The sequence below is a fragment of the Parus major genome, chromosome 2 (assembly GCF_001522545.3).
Source record: "Parus major isolate Abel chromosome 2, Parus_major1.1, whole genome shotgun sequence".
In the NCBI taxonomy this organism is placed as follows: domain Eukaryota; kingdom Metazoa; phylum Chordata; class Aves; order Passeriformes; family Paridae; genus Parus; species Parus major.
The window spans coordinates 136700983-136721918 of NC_031769.1; the positions used below are offsets into that span (position 1 = coordinate 136700983).

Consider the following 20936-nt stretch of genomic DNA (forward strand, 5'->3'; position numbering starts at 1 on the left):
GTTGAGTAGATTTCAGCTCAACTGCCCTTAGAACAGACTTTAAACAAGTACTGGCTTCTAGTGAACATTCTACAGGGGAGGGCAGAAAAAAAAAGGAGGTTAAGCTCATACTTACACATCAGGAACATATGTTTGTCCCTAACTTTCTCCTTTGTGATTAGCAGATGTCACTTTTTGTAAAACACCATTACTGTATTAAAGTACAATACAGGTTAAATGAAAGAAAAAGGAGACTAAAATAGAAATTATTTACAGATACAGTGCTTTCTTGCCTTCTTGAGCTTCATAAACACAGCCTACTTGAAGACAGGGCAGAGAGGGTAAAATTGAAAAGAAATACCTATTTCCAACTAAGTTGGATTTAAGTATCAAACTGAACTAACACCCACTGATTCCTTGTTTATTTGCAGTATCATTCACTTGTGCTTCCTCTTGCATCTCGATATACTTGCATAGAAGCTTCTCAGTCATAGGTAGAAAACATTTCACTCCAATACACATTCACATCTGTCACTCAAGTCCTTTGCAGGCACACCCTTTTTATCCAATTTGTTAAATCTCTACAGAGCAGAGACACAAAGAGATAGTTTGGCTATATGCATCTCATTTAATGGGAAAACAGCAAGGAAATGAAGATCAGTGGGCAGTGAAGCAGTAATTAATGCTGATGGAAGCAGTAAAGCAACCATCAGTTTGAGATCACCTGGATGTAGAAGATGAATGCTCCACAGTCAACAAATAACTAATATTCAACTTGCATTTAGTGTAAAGCTAAAGTTTATCATATATCTTCCCTGTCTTCCACAGTCAAGAAACCCATAACTATCCTGTCTGATTACAGCAGAGAGCTCTCTGCCTACTATAGAACTTCTCAGCATCTTTACAGTCTTGTAAGCTTCACCTTTTCCAGTATTTTTCTCATTTTCTCTTGAGCTCTCTACGCACACTGACTGTCCCTGTTAATGTGAGTATTGTTTGTCTGTTTGATTTCATTCCAGGAGCATTTGTGATACGATGCCAATTTGCTGCAGCATTTCTGATGATAATTGCTCACAGAAAGCAGCCACAAATGAAACAAGCATGGGCTGTCACAGAGTATCAATGATTTTTCAGAGAAAGAAAACTAGGAGTTCAAAGCTCTGAAGTATCAACTAAAAACCCCAACACACAATGAAGTAATTACACAAGCCTGCACTTTTCGATCTCCAGCCTGAAGACCAGAGCAGACATCACCCAGGGAGACAGAGACCCCAGGGATTTAAGCCTACCTGCAACATTACTTACCAACAGAATCTGACAAAGGGAGCAGAGAAGTTCATGAACTCAATACTCCAAATTTCACAACCATTAGGACACTGCAGAAGTTTGTGTTTACAACTGCACTGGAAAATACATCAGCTACCGAAATCACTTAGAAAAAGATGCATCCAATGACACAGGATTCCCGTTTTCATTTTCTTCTTTGTTCTGGACAGTTTTATAACCTACCACCAAAATACTGCCATATGACCAAGAAGGAAATGTGCTCTGAAACCTGTTTCAGTACTAAAAATAGATCTTCAGGTGGTAAAGCAGGACTATTTCTCTAGTAAAAACATCAGCTACAACACTAAAAAGGTCATTTCCATTTGTTTGCCAGTCTAGATACAGCAGGAAGAGTTGACCAATACACAAACACCAAGGCCATGACATTTCTGACTGAATGTGCAGACCAGGACTTCATACTGAATAAACCACATATACCCAAGAAAAATGAGCACTCATTATCTAGGTAACTTGTTATCTAGACACTTCCTAAAAGAAAAAGATGTTATGTTTGTAAAGCAATCAGAACAGAATTAAAGTAGTTATACTGGTCTGAAAATAAATGTAAAAAGTGTTAATATAAATAATGTAAGTTTAAAACAGCACTTTGAGAAATACCAATTTCTCCAAATAACACTTAAAAAAAATCCCAAAGAAATCTAAATGAACACCAGTATAACAATCTTTCAGTCAATGCTGATTCGCTTGCCAAACACCATTTATAATTCCCATCCAACTCCCTAATAGGAGATATTGCCCTTTATACAAGCTACGATTGTTTTTAAATATCTGTAGATCCTTCACTGCAATGCCATAGCTACACAGAATCACAGTACCCACATCAAACCACATTTCAACTGCTACTGTTATTTAAGTAATGCAGCTGGCCAGCCAGGAAAGGTTATGTTCTTTAGGAGAAAATGTATCAAGTAACAAAAAAATCCTCAGATTTCTAAACTCTAGTACCCTGAACACAAGTCAATAATTAGTATATCATGATTTAGTATATCAGCAGGTAAGAAATAATCAGGTACAAAGTGACTCTTTAGAAAAGGATACACAAGTAACTTCTAAATAAAACTCAAGAGTCCCCCAGACTTGTAAACTTAGTGTTCAAAATACCAAAGTAATTTAATCACTTGGAGTAGCCACTTGTCAGATTTTAATGACCATTAATCCTCAATTAAAAAAAAAAAAAAAAAAAAAAAACACCACCAAAACCTTGCAGTTCTGCAGTGCTCCTAATCTCCAAATCTTCAAAGCGCTGCTCAGACATTAAGAATGAAGTCATACTAAAAAAAAGAAAAAAAAAGAAAAAAAAAAAAAGCCATTCTGAAACTATTAACAAAATCAAAGATACATATTTTAACTTCATAATGCCAAATTTTAAATTGGGCTACATTCTGACATCACAGTTGTTAATTTCAAAAGTTTGTACCTCACCACAGAAATACGTGTAACATAAACCCGCAGCTGAAGTATTGTGAGCCTTTGGAGGGTTCTGTGAAGATCTCACTGTAGGGACATGAATATACCAAGATGCACATTTCTGCATTTATGTAAAGAGAAACAACAGCAAATCAAAACACTGAGGATTCATTTATGGCAGTGATCCGGAGAGCTGAATGTCACCACATTGAAAAGAGATTTCCAGTACCTGTGCCATGTCTTACACATGTGAAATCAAACAAGAGAGAGCTTCTGTTAGCCCACTGGCTACATGATGTAGCACACTCATCTACAGTCTTCAATTAAGTATTTATATCTTTTTAAATGCTTAACATTTTTTGCCACCCAAGAAAGCTTTGTGGTCACAACCACTAGCACCAACTGCCAGCATCTGGGGAAGAGAATGGGGAGAGTCTCAACATCTCTGTGTTATGTAGCTGCTTTCAGCAGTCATGTGGAAGGTGCCACAACACTCACATCCTCTCAGTACTTAACACTACTGCAATGCTGGTCAATATTTAGCTTGGCAAAAGGGTCTTGAAAGCTATGACTGCTAATAATGCGTGATACATTTTGAATACATCCATATCACATATGTAGCCTTCTCCATACAAATTCTTAAAACTCAAGACCATGAACTTTTATATTTGAGTGTTTCAGGACGAGCAATTTTACTTAAACTCCTAGCATAAACCAAATTCAACAGAGAACTGATAATGCAGCTTTGTAAATGGATAGATCACAATGTCAGTCATTACTAACAATGACTAGGTAATTGTGTTAACTTCAAAGATGCCTAGAATCAACATCTTGATACACATAAAATGCATAAATGTCACCTCTGGATAATGAATTGAACTGTTTAGCAATTAATATCCACATGAAGACATAACACATTTCACTCTAATTTAGTGCCAACGTCTCCTTCCTCAGGTAACCCTACACCAAAAGCAAATATACAAGTGGTGTTGTGCTGAAACAACCAATTAACAACAAACAAAATGAAATTTAATTAAACAGTTCTGAAATCTTCAAGTAAGCATGGAATGGCTTTGTTTTTAAACAAAGACATGGAAAAAAATACAAAAAACCTAGATATCATGAAACATGAGCAATGTTAACATTTTAATAGTTCCAGATGAGGTTTTTACACACTACAGATAAGTGCTTATCCTACACTTACAAAAGACAAGTCCTGGAAGCTGACCAAGCAAAAACTTGCCTTAAGCTGATTTGTCTCCTGGCTATAGTACCACTTGATAAGACAAAAACAGAAACTCTCAACTTTCCTGCCAGGAGAAAAGGAACACTGAAGTAAATTAAAGATATCATTGCAACGATTAAGAGTAAGAAAACATATGTCTATACACATGACGCATTCCTCCAGATGATTAATGAGACAGATGTTTACAGAAACATAAATTCCATCTTAATCAGTGCAGTCCACAGAAATGGGTTTTAGAAAGCACTGTGACAGACAACATGTCAGAAGCACAAAATCAACAGGTTGATATCCTGGTCTCACAGCTGTTGGCTATGAACCTTTATGGCACAATACTTGCCACCACATGAAGTCATGGCATGAGCTCAGCACCAAGCTGAGTTGTGTGGTTGACAGTCCTGAAGGACAGGATGCCACCCAGAGGGACCTGGACAAGATTGAGAAGTAGGCCATGAGAACCACATCAGGTTTAATAAGAGCAAGAACAAGGTGCTGCATCTGGGTCAGGGCAACCCCCAATACCAACACAGGCTGGGGGAGGAACAGGTGGACAGCAGCCGTACCCAGAAGGACTTGGGGTGCTGCTGTATGTGAGGTTGGACACGAGCTGGCAATGCGCACTCACAGGCCAGAAAGCCAAGTGTGTCCTGGGCCGCATCCAAAGCAGTGTGGGCAGCATGTCAAGCAGGTGATTATGCCCCTTCTACTCCACTCCCATGAGATCCCAGCTGCAGTGCTGTGTCCAGCTCTGGAGTCCTCAATGCAGGAAGGCCATGGACCTGTTGGAGTGAATCCAAAGGAGGCCACCTCTGATCAGAGAGATGGAATACCTCTCCTATGAAGATGAGCTGAGAGATTTGGGCTTGTTCAGCCTGGAAAAGAAGGCTTTGGGGTGACCTGACTGTGGCCTTCCAGCACCCAAAGGGAGCCTACAGGGACAATGGAGAGGATTTATTGTATTGCATGTAGTGACAGGTCAAGGGGGAATGGCTTCAAACTCAAAGAAAGTGGTACTAGATCAGATATTAGAAAAAAATCCTTAAATGTGAGGGTGGTAAGGCACTGGCACAGGGTGCCCAGAGAAGTTGTGGATGCCCCATCCCTGAAGGTGTTTAAGGCCTATTCAAGGATGGATGGAACTCGGAGCAACCTGGTCTTGTGAAAGTTGTCCTCGCCAATGACAAGGGAGTGGGAACTAAATGATTCTTAAGGTCCCTTCCAACTCAAACCATCCTATGAAACAGAAGATTAGAGGTGAAACTGAATTTTACATGCTATACTAATGTCAAGAAATATGACAATATCTACTGATAAACACAGAATTCACTTAAATGCATATTCCAGCTTATTTGCAGAGATCTTTGAATTTTTTCTAGATTCTATTACTGAACAGGACTGCATTTTTGACCATTCCTGACATGATGGATGTCTATACATTTTTTCTTTTCTTCTTCTACTTAACTTTAGAATAAAGGCTCTTAGAGCTGTCAGACCAATTTTATCTCAGGAGAAGTAAAGGAAAATAATTTTAAAAACAGTTTTCCATTAAGACCTTCAACATCTTAAAGTAATTGATTTGGCAGATATCTTCAGTCATAAGTATGTTTGGTGGCCAAAAAAAAAAAAAAAAATAATTTAATTCCATGAGAAATAATCAACAAGATATTTAATCTAAACATTCTGTTGAAAAACCTAAGGCCAAGACTGAGTAGACTTTAAAAGCAAGGTAGCTTCAGAAAAATGTTGTTTTGAACAGCAACTTCAGAAATAACAAGCCTTAGCCCTCACTGTTTTATCTAGTAAGTGTAGCAGTCATCCTTTGGACAGAAGACCTCAAACGCCCCGCAATAATTTACCTTTATCTTGACTTGCTAGAGCCTAAACACCAACACTTATAAAGTCTTTTTGTAAATACAGTTCTTGGAATAGTAAGCATACATTTATGTCACTCAACAGCTAATTCAACACCAGATGTTAAAATCTTATTTTTGAACTTGACAGAAATTTGGGGCTTAAAAACAATAATTATACAGGAAGCATAACAGAATGATGCATGCCATTTCATCCCATCTCCAACGGGTGTACATATCAAAATATCCTTTTGACAAGAGCAGAAGCTTCTTGGAGTTGAGCCTAAATTCACGAACAATGAACAGCATGTATTGATCTGAGGTGGTCCTCAAGCAGAGGATGCTACATACATTTTCACATTAAAGTTATAACTTATAGGAGTCTGTCAATTTTGTCTCATACACCAAGCCATTCTGGAAATCCATGTTAAATTGAATGGAAAGTAGTCTATCTTGAACTATGGGGGGAATGATGTTACATGCGTCTGTACTATATTAATATTTTTGAGTATTAGGAAGCATATGACAAGCATCCAAAGCTTTCTGTTCCCTAGGTGTCTCATTACATCCCTTGGTACCAAACATAACACTTGCTTAGTTTGTAAACATCAAGACTTCAGATGACTTAACTGCAAGAAGGAACTTCAGTAATCTTTCTACTCCACAATATGTACCTGAGGCTAAAGAAAACTACTGAAATCGTAACAGATTATCAATTTAACAAGTCTTTTCCGTCACTACTGCTTGGTTTAGGAACCATTTTCTCCTGTAATTATAGGAATCTATATGGTTTTCCAGATTACCTCTTGCTCATAGCCATCTCACTTTCCTTCAGCATTTGGTTGGGGTTTTTTTCCAACAGGACAAAGAAAGCAGTAATATCCATATGCAGCAATAAGCCAGATATAAGATCCCTTGTCACTTTATCTCAGTAAGTGGCTGACTCAAAGCACAATATTAAGCCAGTGACAGGCCAAGAAGCATTTTATCACTTCTTGAACATTAACTGCTTATGTGCAGTGTTTGGGGCATGGCTGAAAAAGCTGTACCTTCCTTACCCTAGAGCTTAGTCTAGAAAAAGTAGACATTGAGTTCATTTTTCACTTTCTGAACACTTTTGCATAGATAATGTGTAGATCAGCAGCATGTCAACACAAACCAACAGCAAAGCTTCAACCACCACCAAAAATGCCCAACAGAAAGTACTTCTGAAGTACCTGCTCTTTCAGTTGCTTTATTCCTCTTTTAAAGAACTACTTCCAAACTGCTGAGATTCAAGAGCTCTAGAATCTCCCTAAAAGCAAGAGGAAAAACCATTCTAACAAGATGGGGGCCTCCCTACAGCAACACAGCCTGGCTGCACCTTTCAACAGCCCGCACTTCCAGCCAAGGTGGTTGTGCCCCCAGTGGAAGCCCAGATTCCTACAGACACTGCCAAGTGATTGACACACACACTATTCACTCACTGGAAGCAAGCTCAGCTGCTGCAAACATGGGTGAGCTGCCCACTCATGCTATTACTGGGATACTTTCAAAGTCACAAAGATTTTTAAAAAAATATCATAGTCTATAAAAAAAAGCTAATTCAAATTACAAAAATCACTGATTTCATGTAAAATCAGACGCAGAACATGAAAGAGACCATTTCTCAACACCTAGAACTAAAACTGGTTAATATCCAAAATGGAAAAGACAAACTCAGACAAGACTCCACAGGTAGGTGGAGTTCAGACTGAAGAACTGAAATAGTACAGACACCAAGCCTGCTTCTACACAAGTACAACATTAGAAGGGAAGATTACTGGGTTTTGGCTAGAGGCATGTTGGGTTTTCATAGACTGTGGTTTTCCTTGACTCTGCCAGGAATTTACATTCATCAGCTAGTATCTTGTAGGTACCGTGAAATATCTGTTTAAGTCATTTATTTACTCATGTCCAAGTGAGCTGCTTGTTCTTGCAAAAGGAAGCAGTTAAACACAAACTGCAGTACATCAAAAGAAACACTAATTAAACAGTGGAGAAAAGCAAAGGTTATTAAAACACAGAAAAATACAGAATGTTAGTCAAGGTGTGTGTTACCAAATAGATCAATCTCTTCTTCATTTTTGTCCCCCTACAGTTGAGTTTTACAGCAGTTCAGATTAACAACCATCTGCAGGGTTAATCACAGACCATTAGCACACTTTAATATTGCCTCAATGCAAGCAAAAATGCACCATTACACATGTGTATTGAAACTCCCCATTGCTGTGTTTACCACACTGGTAAAATACAGTTCTCTGCAATACAAAGTTTCAGAACACATTTCACAATACATGGATTCATGCACATTTCCATAGAAACCATCAAGGCCAGGGGCACTGCAGAATCACTTCCTTATAGAAACACTTTGGTAAAACAGCCTCAGGACCTCAACTGTGTGAGTGGCAGGGCATTAGATGTTATTAGCACACTGTCAGGAGGCAGTGATAGGGATGTAATGAGATTAACATCCAAAATTTTGCTGGTTGCAAGAGGGATGGAGCATTTCCCCAGGACTACTTACTATATTATTTCTTCTATTTCCCAGATCTTACTGAACACAAAACTTTTGAAAACATTCAGTATTTCAGGCAGTTTTTTCAAATTGCCAATATAATTCATATTTATTATTTTTAATGAATTCAATATTGAGCCATCATTTCAAGAATGAAAGCTGATGAATATACTCCTTCAGAGCACAACATATGGAAATTATATAGAAGTGGTAGAGACAGGCACAGTTTCAACATTTTCTGCTCAGAACATCAGAGCTTTACATTTATACTTCAACATACAGTTGATACATATGTTCTGTGTATTAGTGAATCACCATTGCTTCAAATTCGTGGCGCTCACCAAGCGAGGAGTGTATTCCAAGTTCAAGGTTTTCTTCAGCATCAACTTCTAGCAACTTCCTATAAAAAATTTTAAATTGACAGCCAAAAGCAGCAGTAGCAATTTTATTTAACAGCCTATTCTTTAATCAGATTGTGCCAGACTGCTACCATTTTGAAGCTAAAGAAAAACGGCAATACAGTTAGCCTTATCTATTTGACCTTCAAAAATTAGCGAAGTAAGGCAGACTTAGATTGGGAGAAGGGAATGGGGGCTCATCTGAAACTACTGATCTTTTCCAAAAAACATACCCTGCACAACGAAACTGGAATATGCTATTTAAGGGTGTGTCTTTAAAGCATGCCTTCCATATGCATTCAACAGATGCTTCCAAGGAACCAGTAAAGTCCCTACCGGACATGACTTCCATATCATTTTAATAATTTATAACTTTTTGCACAACAATTTTTTCCACATTGAAACACTCAGCCTTTCTGGCAAACACTTGGCTATATGCTAAGGGGCTGCAACAGAGACAGATCCTCCTAGTAACAGCTAGTACAATCCAGAGAATCAAGCCTGCATGGAGTCTCAGTTTTCCTGCTGACTTAAAAGTATAAAATTGAGAAGAAAAAAAAAAGCCCGAACCATGAACGACAGTTATTGCTTCAGCTTTCCCACTTTTTCAACAGAGACTTGCCTTTGTATCGTCATCTGAACACTGCCACATGAAAATCACTTCCAGAAGAGTTCCATTTCTAATAACAGCTACTGTGACAATGAGATTAAAAACAATCATTCTAATTTTATCACTGAAAGTGCCAATGGGGAAGGTAGTATAGCTTTCAAATGGCTTCCAAGGAGTGATGACAGCTGCCGTAAATATCCTATGTCTCATCTAAAGTTTAAAGACCTTTAAAACTATTAATTCTTTTTGCATTGCTAATAATATAATAGTAAAAACCCTAAGATCTAAGTGCTCAAAACTCAGCCCTACATTGACAAACCATTTTGTCAGACTGCATACTTTTCTCAGGTATGCACAAAAAAATCCCCAAATATTAGTAAGTGATTTACACCTCCAAGTTCCTAAACACTAAGAATTTGTAAAACAGGAAGGGGTATGCACACTGCTTCTTGGACAGATTTGGGCTCCAAAGAATAGGAAGGATGTGCAGCAAATACACTGCAAAGTAGAATACAATGTGTAAGCAGAACAATGGCAGAAACCAACAAGTCTTACATGCTGAAAGCAACATCCTAACACTCACTTTCCAGAAAAAAACCCAAATATTTACAAAAGAGAATTAGTCTGTTATTGCAGGCATAAAGCAAAATTCAGGCATATCTTCAAACTCCAGTGAGTAAATAAGCCTCTCTATTAACTTTAAAATTTGATTAAACCAAAAGAGATTATCAGAATGCTTATCTGGAATAAACATCCATATACAAGTCATTCAAAAATATTCCAACACTGATGCTGAAGTAATTTTGCATATGCACATTACAAAAGACATTATCAAAGTTAAGCTCTATTGTCTTGGTTTTACATTATTGAATAATCATACAAAATACTAACAAGAATATTTATTATACAAGCCTGAATTTTTTCCATGTGGTACATTAACAATTTATTTACTTTCCATTAAGCTGATATGATTCTCATATGTGGCAACCTAATTAAACTCCTACACACAGTTGGTAAAGCTGGTATCACATCTCTGGAATCCTAATGCTGCTGGAAGATTAAAAATAATATTAAAGAAAAGTATGCTCAAAACTGAGAAGGTATTTTGAACATGGGTGTAGTCTAAGTACAGAAAAACAACACCCAAAGTAACCATACCCAAAAAGTATTTCTAACAAAGAAAGATTAATGATGAAATATTACAACAACAATAAGACTATGTGTATAGATTCATGTATAAGAAGATACATTCAAAGAGTAGGGGTAAAAAAAAAAAGTTGGCTGCTCTTTCAAGGCCTTTCATATGACCTATAAAATTTATTTAAAAGGTGAAAGAAAAAGTCCTAAGACTGAATAGGGTGTAGGACTTGTTCATTTCATACACACCACCAAGGGCCTTTCAGAATCTGTACCTGCTGGGTTTCTCCCTAGGGCCTGCAGTTCTGTGTACATTTCCCTCACCTACACCACACTGAACATCAGCTGCAAACCTCTCTTACAACACATTGAAAACCAAAGGAGAACATTTGACAATGTTCAGTGTGCAAGCAGACATAATGCACTGCCTCAGCAACAAAGCCATCACCGGTAACCTCCCAACACACAGAGTCAAAGCTAACGCCAACCAGGACAAAAAAGAATGACTATTATCAGCTGCATTTTAGATGCAACACTTTCATCACTAAAAGGTAGGAATTTATTCAAAAGGTATCTGGTAAAAATACTCTTGTATTTTTATTTCTCTCAGTATTAACACACCCAAATAGGAATCACAAGAGCACGATCTCCTGTTTTCACAGGAGCTTTGAATACACAATTACCACAATAATAGTTCAATATGCACATAAGAGGGACAAAAAATCTTTTAAAAGAACTTTAACTGCTAATGACAGCAGTGTAAAGGGCAACACATTATTTCTCTTTGCATGCAGGAAAAAAAAAATAAAATAAAAGCCTGTTTTAAAGTAAGATTTTCTCCTTAAAGTTTTGAAGGGTAATGCTGCTCAACACATTTAAGCCACCTCCACATTTAGATTAACTCCTTTTGTCAGCACGCTAGTTTCACGGTATGAAGCGATACCAGATGTTGCAGCTCTAAATGCCTCACTAGGGTACACTTACCAGGACACTTAGGAGATGCTGAGTGCACCACTGCACTCTTACAAATAATTTAAAGTTTGTGCTCTGTTAGCACATATCCACTGCTATCCACTGACAAAACACACTGAAATTTGCATTCTCAGACCATCATGATATAGGTACCTTACCCACTGCAGTTCAAGAAATTTCAAGCCTGAAAATAGTTATATTCCAAGGAGGCTCCTGCCCTTTCAACTTACCAGCACACATTAATGCTTTCTCTTCTGAATTTAAGCACAAATTATATGTCAGAAGTTCACTTCTGGGTTAGATTCATGCAACTCATTGTTAACACATGAAGATTAATAGAATATAAAACAAAGCTCTTCTGTCTTCTCCATGGTTCAAAGTATTCATGAATACATCAAACCAGTATTCAATTCAAACACAACTCTCAAAGCCAGCATAATGTGATCTAATATTTTAAAGAAACAGGTCAAGGAAAAGTCAGCAAGATTAAACTTCAACTTCAAATTCCATTTTAACTCCTTTGGAAGACATACAAAATACAACACTGCCTGAAGGACATTATTTCGTAAAATACTACTCTACACTCTGCAACGTCAAGAAACTCTACAAATAATAGCAGGCAGAACCCACCACTGTGCATTCTTGCAAACTCTTCAGAAAGAGTAAAGAGGGGAAAAAAAAAAAAAAACCCACAAGAAATGCTAGAAAAAACACAATATTAGGCACAACTTAAGAAATGTCAGAGATTTCAGCCAGTTCAATAAAAGGCTTCACCAGTACTACAAAATTACTCAAACACTATGGAAATTGATTGTTTTCTTTCAAGAGTGTCAGAAGTTGCCATTTTAAAAAGTGCTTACACAAACATATGCAAGTCTTAGAAACTGATTTTCAGTTACCATGGTACCTTCTTCCATTCACTGTGATCAAACATACCATCCAGAAGGGCTCCTCCCTATGAACTGAGGATACAGCCCAATGTATCCAACCCCTTTAAGGTAAAAATGGATGGTAATAAAAAAACAAGGCACAAGCAACTTAAAGATCATAATTATGAATAGAGTAACTACTGAAAAAGAATTCAATAACAATGTGAGGGTTTTTTAAAAATGCAGACCCATATTCTTATCTGTGATTTTGTAAATAAATAAATAAATAAATAATACATACATATATATGTACTTACCATAGATAAGAATACAAAGCACTAGGCATATTACAACATCACCAAATCAGGGATGGTGTAATGAAGCTTAAAGTAACAGTCTTTGATTAAAACAGTCCTATCTGACACAAGAGAATGTGGCACTATAGCCACACTGCTGATGGTGGTGCACAAATGCAGACAAGGCCTACAACTTTCAACCATCTTCTTGACATATTTATGTTTTGGCCAATGTATGTTTGTATTTACTATAAACAAACTTACAAAAATATCTTAAGGTTTAGTGGCAATTCGTTACTAGTATTAAGGCTTTTGCACATCAGCAGATATGAAGATATAAGAATATAAACCTTCTGAGAAGCCTACATAACTTTTGCTACTTTCTACAATGCATAAAAATTTTGAGCAATGGACAGTAAGTGTAAAAAGAAATCCTATGCAGTGTTTAAGTAAAAAAGGAACCATCATTCCCATTAATTAAATGATACAAGCAATGCACATATTAGTGCTTTAGCATCAGTCAGGATCTAGTTATATATGCAAAAGCCATGCATAAGCAAACCTTTTTCAGTCAGCTAACACTGTTCCTCAGAACCATTCCTGGGTGTGTAATTTTTTGAATGTGTAAATAAATGCAAGGGTAAGATTTAAAAAGAAAAAGTAATTTGGAGTTTAAGAATTTAGTTAGATGAATTTAGTTACTTTTACCTTCCTTCCTAGAATAACCTCACGCAGATTTGCGGAGAACACAACACCTTCCCAGTAAAACCATATTTCCTTGTAACTAGTCAGAAGCCAAATTAATAAGAACATTTATCTGGCCTAGCAGCACACTTGCCTTGCTAAGAGCTCCCGATCTCCCATCCCAGAGCTGTTATTTTCCAGAAGAAAGTTTCCATATATCCATCACCTGCATGTTAGTGGTCTGACACAACCCACAATCCACCACATGGAATATCTGGTTTTGGACATTAGTTCAGTTTCCGAATAATTCAGACTTAGATTCTCACATTGCAAAAATGCTACTTACCCTATCAGATCTTATGCCTTTGAATGATACACCAGTTCACTTCTGCCTTCACAGTTTTCTGTGTTGTCTGATATCACTACTGAAATAATGAAAAATGCATAAATATGCCAAGGAAGTCCTCCACAAGTATAATTTTAGACAGTTAGTAGGGTTAGAAGCTTCCCTAGGGAAGCTTTTTAGAGAAGTCTCTAAGATTTGATGGAAATCTAGCATCTTCCATTAACCTAAAAATCATTCAAAGGAATAACTGTTTATGTTCTAAAATCCATCAGCTTATAGTTTGAAATTTATTGCACCTTACTGAAATTAAAGACTATAATACCAGTGAACCAAATCTGATTAATTTCAGCAGCAGAATTACAAAAAATGTGGATCCCATTGAGGAATTTCTAGAATACAACAAACCTGAGTCCATCAACACCTCTTGCATTAAAATAAAAAAAAAAAGTGTAAACAAATTATGGCATTGCTGTACAATTATTTCTGACAGCTTGCAATAATCACAGCATCAGAGAATTGCTTAAGTTGGAAAAGATCTCTAAGATCATCAAGTCCCACCATCAACCCAACCCCAGCACAGTATTCACCATGAAACCACGTCTTTAAGTGCCACGTCTCCGTGTTTCTTTAAATGCTTTTGAGGAATGGTGATTCCACTACCCTGGGCTGCCTGTTCCACTATTTAACCACTCTTTCAATACAGAATTTTTTCCTAAAATCCAATTTAAACCTCCCCTGTACCAACATGAGGCAATTTCCTCTTGTCCTATGACTTGTTACCTTGGAGAAGTGACTGACCCTCACTTTGCTACACCTTCCCCTCAGAGGGTTGTAGAGATGGATAAGGGCCTCCTTTTCTCCCGGCTAAACACACCCAGCTTCCTCAGCTGCTCCTCATCAGACCTGTGCTCCAGACTCTTCCCCAGCTCCACTGCCCTTCTCTGGAGGTGCTCCAGCACCTCAATGATTTTCTTGTAGCAAAGAGCCCAAAACTGAACAGAGGATTTGAGGTGCAGCCTCACCAGTGCTGAGTACATGAGGACAATCACTGCCCTGCACCTGCTGGCCATCCTGTTCCTGATCCTGGCCCAGATGCCATTGGTCTTTTTGGACCACACTGGCTCATGTTTGGTTGCTGTCAACCAGCACCCCCAGGTTCCTTCCCATCAGTCACTCTTTTCCCAGCCTGTAAACACAAGCTTTCTTTGGGCTACTTGACTGCAGAAAACATGATGGAATCTCTATTCAAATTTCTACAACAGGAAACAAAGACAATAAGATGCAATACAGGGCATTTAATCTGATCTTTTTGTCTGAATGGACAAAAACAAATACATGAACTCTTACATCTCACCTAAAGGAAAAATCATATTTTATAATGTGCTTCTGGAGGATTATCAGGTCCACTCCGTTGACCTGAATCAACAGCAGCTCACAAAGCAGATTATATGCCTGACAGAGAAAACCCAGAGCAAAATAAATAAAATTTAACAGTTATTATCAAAGTGTATGGCACCAGCCTGCAGCAGGAACAGTCTGCTAGTCACTGCTGGGTTTTTAGGAACATTTCACAACTGGTCAGTTTTCACCACTCCTTGAAAATGTTCCATGCACCAAAGCCACAGGCACACAGATAGTTGGACAGAACCGGGCAGAATAAATTTAATTCAAATTTTCTCTTTCACAAGACGTACTATATATAAATAAATTATTCTTCCTCTTCACAAATATTTACTATACTGTACATCCCCAGGATAAGAGCTAAGGACTACCACTAATAATACCAAGCAGGGTTCAAAGCTTGTCTCAAAACTATGATCTTTCTCACAACCAGAGTACCAACTCCTTCACACTTCAGCCATAGTGTTCTGTTGAAACTCGGCAAAGATAATGAAGAAACAATGTTTCAATTCTTAAGAAGTAAATTTTTTCCTCTGTATCATTAATAGTATTACCAACTCTCTAAGACTTCAACACAGAAAGATCCAGCAGCAAAGCCAATAACCAATTTTAGTAGATGCTTTTCCACTTTAGGCCTTCATGGATTGTCTGTATTAGGATGGTTCTGTTCTCTGCTAAGTCCCTTTATTTTTCATTAAGCAACGCAGGAGGTCCTGACAGCCCTGACAGAGAAGGGAAAAAGCACAACAGGCAAAGAAAAAACCCACCGTGCTTGTCAATTCTTACAGCTACGGAATTTTCTGGGTATCTGGTGTGAGCATGAGGTGTGAAAGCTGAAAATAGCAACTCCGGGAACAGGGACGGCGCAACTGAAAGATGAAATGGGACATTTAAAGACAACTCGCTCTGCCCTGGCCCGGCCTTTGCTTACACAGAACAGGAGCCGTTCCCCTCACCAGGGACGAGCAAGGGGTGCCTGGCCGTAGCCGGGAAGCTGGGCCAGGGTCCGATGCCGTTCTTGCCCCTCGGGAAGCGCCGGTCCCAGCAGGACACGAGGCTCCGCCGCGGCGCCGCCCCACGGACGGGACCCGCCGGCGGCTCCACGCGGCCACCCCGCCCACCCCCCGCCCGCGGAAGTCCCGGGCCCTGTGCTCACCAGCCCGTCGATCTGCACTTGCTTGACGGCCGAGTCTCCCGCGGCGGCGGCTTTGCCTTTGCCCTTAGCGGCACCGAAGCCGCCACCGGCAGCGGCCGAGCCTTCCTTGCGCGACGCCATCGCTGCCCCCGCACGGCCGGAAAGGGAAACGCGTAACACCGGAAGTGGCAGCGCGGCCGGGGCGGTGCGCGGCCAAAAGGCCCCGGGCGGAGCGCGGCGAGGTGCGCGCGGGGCCCGGCGTTGCGGCGGTGCCGCCTCAGGGCTTCGCGCTGGGCCTGGCTCGGGCCCGCGTGTGCCTGCAGAGACGGTGCCTTGTGCCCTGTGCCTTGTGCCCTGTGCCTTTTACCGTGTGCCCCGTGCCTTGTGTCCTGTGCCTTGTGCCCTGCCCCTGTGCCTTGTCCCAGCTCATCCAGCATGGGATGGGCCAAGACAGCCTTCCCAGACAGCCTTCCCTGCCAGCCTTCCTCTCCACAGAATCACAGAATCATGTACATTGGAAAAAACCTCCAAGATCATCGAGTCCAACCTGTGACCCAACACCACCTTGTCACCTACATCATGGCACTAAGTGCCATGTCCAGGCATTTCTTGAACACTTCCATCGATGATGCTCCCTGGGAAGCCTGTTCCAGTGTTTAATCACTTTTTTGGTGAAGAAATTCTACCTGATGTGGACAACCTAAACCTCCCCTGGTACAGCTTGAGGCCGTGTCCCCTGTTCCTGTCATCCTGTCGCTATCTGCCTGCTACAACCTCCATCTGGCTACAACCTTCTTTGGTTCCAAAATGAGGAATATGTAAAAAAATTTTTTAAGAAAATGTTCTTTGACATTTGATCTTTGTATACCTTCAACCCTAATCAACAAGAAAGGAGACTTAAATCTGTGAATTAGGTAGCAGCTAACAAGATCTAAGTGATGTTCAGGCATTAGAAAAAAGAAATGCTTGTTGCCTTGTTAAGATTTAGTGCTGGATATGCTTCAATGTTCTCAGACCTGGGGGGAGGTTAACAAAGACCTTGGGAAGAAGGATGTGCCACTGACAGTGGACACAAAGAATGCAGAATTTATAGGCCACAAGGACATTTGGCAGAACCCACAAGACAAGGAACTAATAAGGACAACTCAGCAATGGTGCTGAATCAGCTCTTGTGGGGTAAAAGGTAATTCCAGCAGTGGAAAATTAGGACTCAAGAAATCCAGCAACTCAAAGGAAAAAAAAAGACTTAGCATGCAGATTACTTAACATGAGAAGCAAGAGAATCATTAATAATAAATAAAAGAATTAATAATAATAAAAGAATATTAATTAATACGAGAACTTCTCAACTCTGTGTGGATTAGACTCTTGCATACCAGCTGAAAGAACCTGACTGAAGAACATCTTCAGGGAGATGTAGAGAGCAGTAAGCCCCGCCTTGAGCCTCCTTTTCCCCAGGCCAAACACGCCCAGCTCTCTCAGCTGCTCTTCATCAGACTTATTCTCCAAACTCTTCCCCAGCTCCATTGCCCATCTCTAGATTTGCTCCAGCCCCTTAATGTCCTTCTTGTCTTCTTGAGGGGCCTAAAACTGAGCACAGGATTTGAGGTGCAGCCTCACCAGTGCCAACTGGAGGGGAAAGCTCACTGCCCTGGTCCAGGTGCCACTTGGCCCCTGGCAAACCATTTCTGACAGCCAAGGAACCTCCATCTGCACATTTCTGTGCCATTTCGGGCAGTTCTGATGCCACAGTGACATGAATTCCCAGCCCTGTTACTGGGCCAGCCCTGGGCTGCAGCGGGCCTCCCCAGCATGGTTGAGGAGACTGTGGTCTTGAGGGAGGATTTACACCTAATAAACCTACAAGTGTTAAAGGAGATGTACTTCTAATAGATTTGAAAACTTTGTGTATTATCTTTACAAAAAGCAAACTGCTGTGGAGTGACATGAATATCCGTCATGAGCATGAATAACAAGGCAGCAGTGCAAAATCTTAACATTACTCAAAACCCTGAACTATCAACTTCTCATGCAATTCTCACGAAAGAGTTTGTGTTGCATTAAAACAGTTGGTTTTGCTTTGCTGCTCTATTTTGTTCAAGGTAGGGGTTTTTTTTGGTTTTTTTTATTTTAAATTTAATTTCAAACTCTACTCTTCAAATTCCTTCTGAAAAATGCAATGGGCTGTGAAAGGCAGCCCTACCAAACCCCCCAAATCTGTTCCTGCACTATGCCAAATATGTGACTTCATAAAAATTTATGTTTTCAACAATGTAGTTAACAGTAATTTCTAATCAAGAGTGAGGAATGTATTTATCAACACCAGTATTAAAACATATCTGTATTTTCCTGCAGACACAGACCAAACATTTGCCTGTTCCTACAAAACTATTCTAACATCACTTAGAATAGTCCCTATCAGTTGCTTGCATTGGTGTTGGAACAAATTCAAGCAAAGAATCTAGTATAATAATCATCCCAGTGAGACAAAAATGCCACTGATATCACTGACTAGAACCGCATTGTCTCTAACAATCCAGACACCCAGCTCTGCTAAGGACACTCTTACTAGATATCTAAAGCAGGGTATGATGAATCCCACTTTACATTTTCCACTGGAAAAATAATTCTTAAATGGAGATTGAAGGGGAAGTTCAGAATTGCAGCATCACTGAGGTCAAATACACCTTGTGCCCCAAAGAGATTGAAGCGCATGTACAGTGGGATTAGAGGGCTTTTCTACTAGCGGTTTGTAGAGAGGCTGATGCAATAATAACCCTGAGCTCCAGGGCAGTGTGCTGTGGCCAGCAATCATAGCCATCATGTAGGTGTTGAATATTTGAGTCCTGCCTTTAGGTTTCCATGACTGAAGGCTGCACTCCCACTGGCATTGCCTTTTGAAGTTCTTTTCAAGAATTAAGTTGTTTATTATTTCACTTAGCTGTTACCTTAGCACGAATATCCAGTTTTAATTTACAATATCATAGAATTATAGAATATGCTGAGTTGGAAGGAACACATCAGGATCATCAAGTCCAGCTGCTGGCCCTGCACAGCACTCACACCATGTGCATGAGAGTGTTGTCCTAATGCCTCTTGAACTCTGTCAGGTTTCATGCTGTGACCACTTCCCTGGGGGGCTGTTCCAGTGCCTAACCACCCTTTGGGTAAAGAATCTTTTCCTGATATCCAACCTAAGCTTCCCCTGACTCAGCTTCATGCTGATTCCTCAAGTGCTGTCACTGGTCATGAGGGTGAAGAGATTTGTACCTGCCCCTCCGCTTCCCCTCCTGAGGAAGTTGTAAACTGTGATGAGCTCTCTCCTCACTCTCCTCCAGGCTGTACAGACCAAGTGTTCTCAGCTGCTCCTCGTACAGCATCTCCTCAAGGCCCTTCGTCACCTTGGTTGCCCTCCTTCGGATGCTCTTTAGTGGTTTAATATCTTTTTTATATTGTGGTGATCAAAATTGCCCCTAGGAGTCAAGGTGAGGCCACCCCAGAGCAGAGCAGAGCTGGACAATCCCCTCCCTTGCCCAGCTGGCCATGCTGGGCCTGATGCCCCCCAGGATGCCAGGATAGCCCTCCTGGCTGCCAGGGCACTGCCGGCTCATGTTCAGCTTGACATCAACCTCTAAGTCCCTTTCCATGGCACTGCTCTCCAGCCTCTCATTCTCCTGTCAATACACAGCCAGAGTTGTCCTGTCCCAGGTGCAGAATCTGGTACTTGCCCTTGTTAAGCTAAATCTGATCAAATAGTTCTAATTAAAGAAAACGAAGAGTAGGAAGCAGTACCATGGTAATACAGTGATTTTCAACTCCCATCCATGGTCAGCTGGAGGTCTGTGGATGTGATACACTTCAAAGATGTTGTTGAAGTGTATTTAAATAGAAAAACATACTTTCTGACAGTAAATGCACAGTGCTTTACCACTGACAAATTCTTAGGGATCTGAAAAAGAATGAAAACTCCTGGGATAATACAAATGTGTACTATCCTGGCCCATGAAGTTTTTGAACAGAAAGTCAATGTAATGTTTAAAAAAACCAACAACAACAAACAAAGCAAAAACAAACAAACAAACCAAACCAAAAACCCAACCAACCAACAACCAAAAAAAACCCAAACAGCACCCAAAAAAAAGAAAAAAAAAACACAAAACAAACAACAAAAACCACAATCTGAAAAAACCCCACCAAAAAAACCCCAACAAATAGCTACAGAACAGAACATCACCATGTTCACAGATATTCCTATGGGCACCTAAAATATCCTTATTTAAGGGACTGGCATATGGCTCACTATTTAATGCAACTGCCAGAATAATTGAGTCAATTTTGTTAATTATGATTAACATGAAAAATGAAAAACAAATATTAACTTTCTACTTTAAAAAACTCACAAAATCACTGGGGCAAAAGGCCATAAAAATTTTCACTGTTGAAAATTCTGAATTCTTGAAAAGGAGGCCATGAAAAGGATGTCAGTGTGAAGAATTTAGAAACGTTGCCCAAGCTACTCAGGAAAACCACAAAACAGAAGACTTTCATCACAAAATACTTTAGAAAATTCAAGTAGTGCACAATTTCCATTAATCATTTTTAAATTATACTCTAAATCAAAAGACAGCTGGAACCAACCAAAACCCTTTAATTCCCCAGTTCTGTTTAAGTTAAAACCTTGGTGAAACTGAGATGTGTCATATCCCCCAAAGCACCTCTGCACCAT

At 39.7% G+C, this 20936-nt stretch overlaps 1 protein-coding gene across 1 annotated transcript in view; it reads right to left on the reverse strand.

The window, feature by feature from the left end:
• The window catches only part of EIF3H (eukaryotic translation initiation factor 3 subunit H), an 85634-nt gene extending 69253 nt beyond the window's left edge, over positions 1-16381 (reverse strand). The window contains exon 1 of the mRNA XM_015618294.3: positions 16232-16381. Coding sequence (XP_015473780.1) covers positions 16232-16351 — 120 coding nt within the window. The 5' untranslated portion in view covers positions 16352-16381. The remainder of the gene's footprint in view (positions 1-16231) is intronic.
• Positions 16382-20936: the final 4555 nt, after the last annotated feature.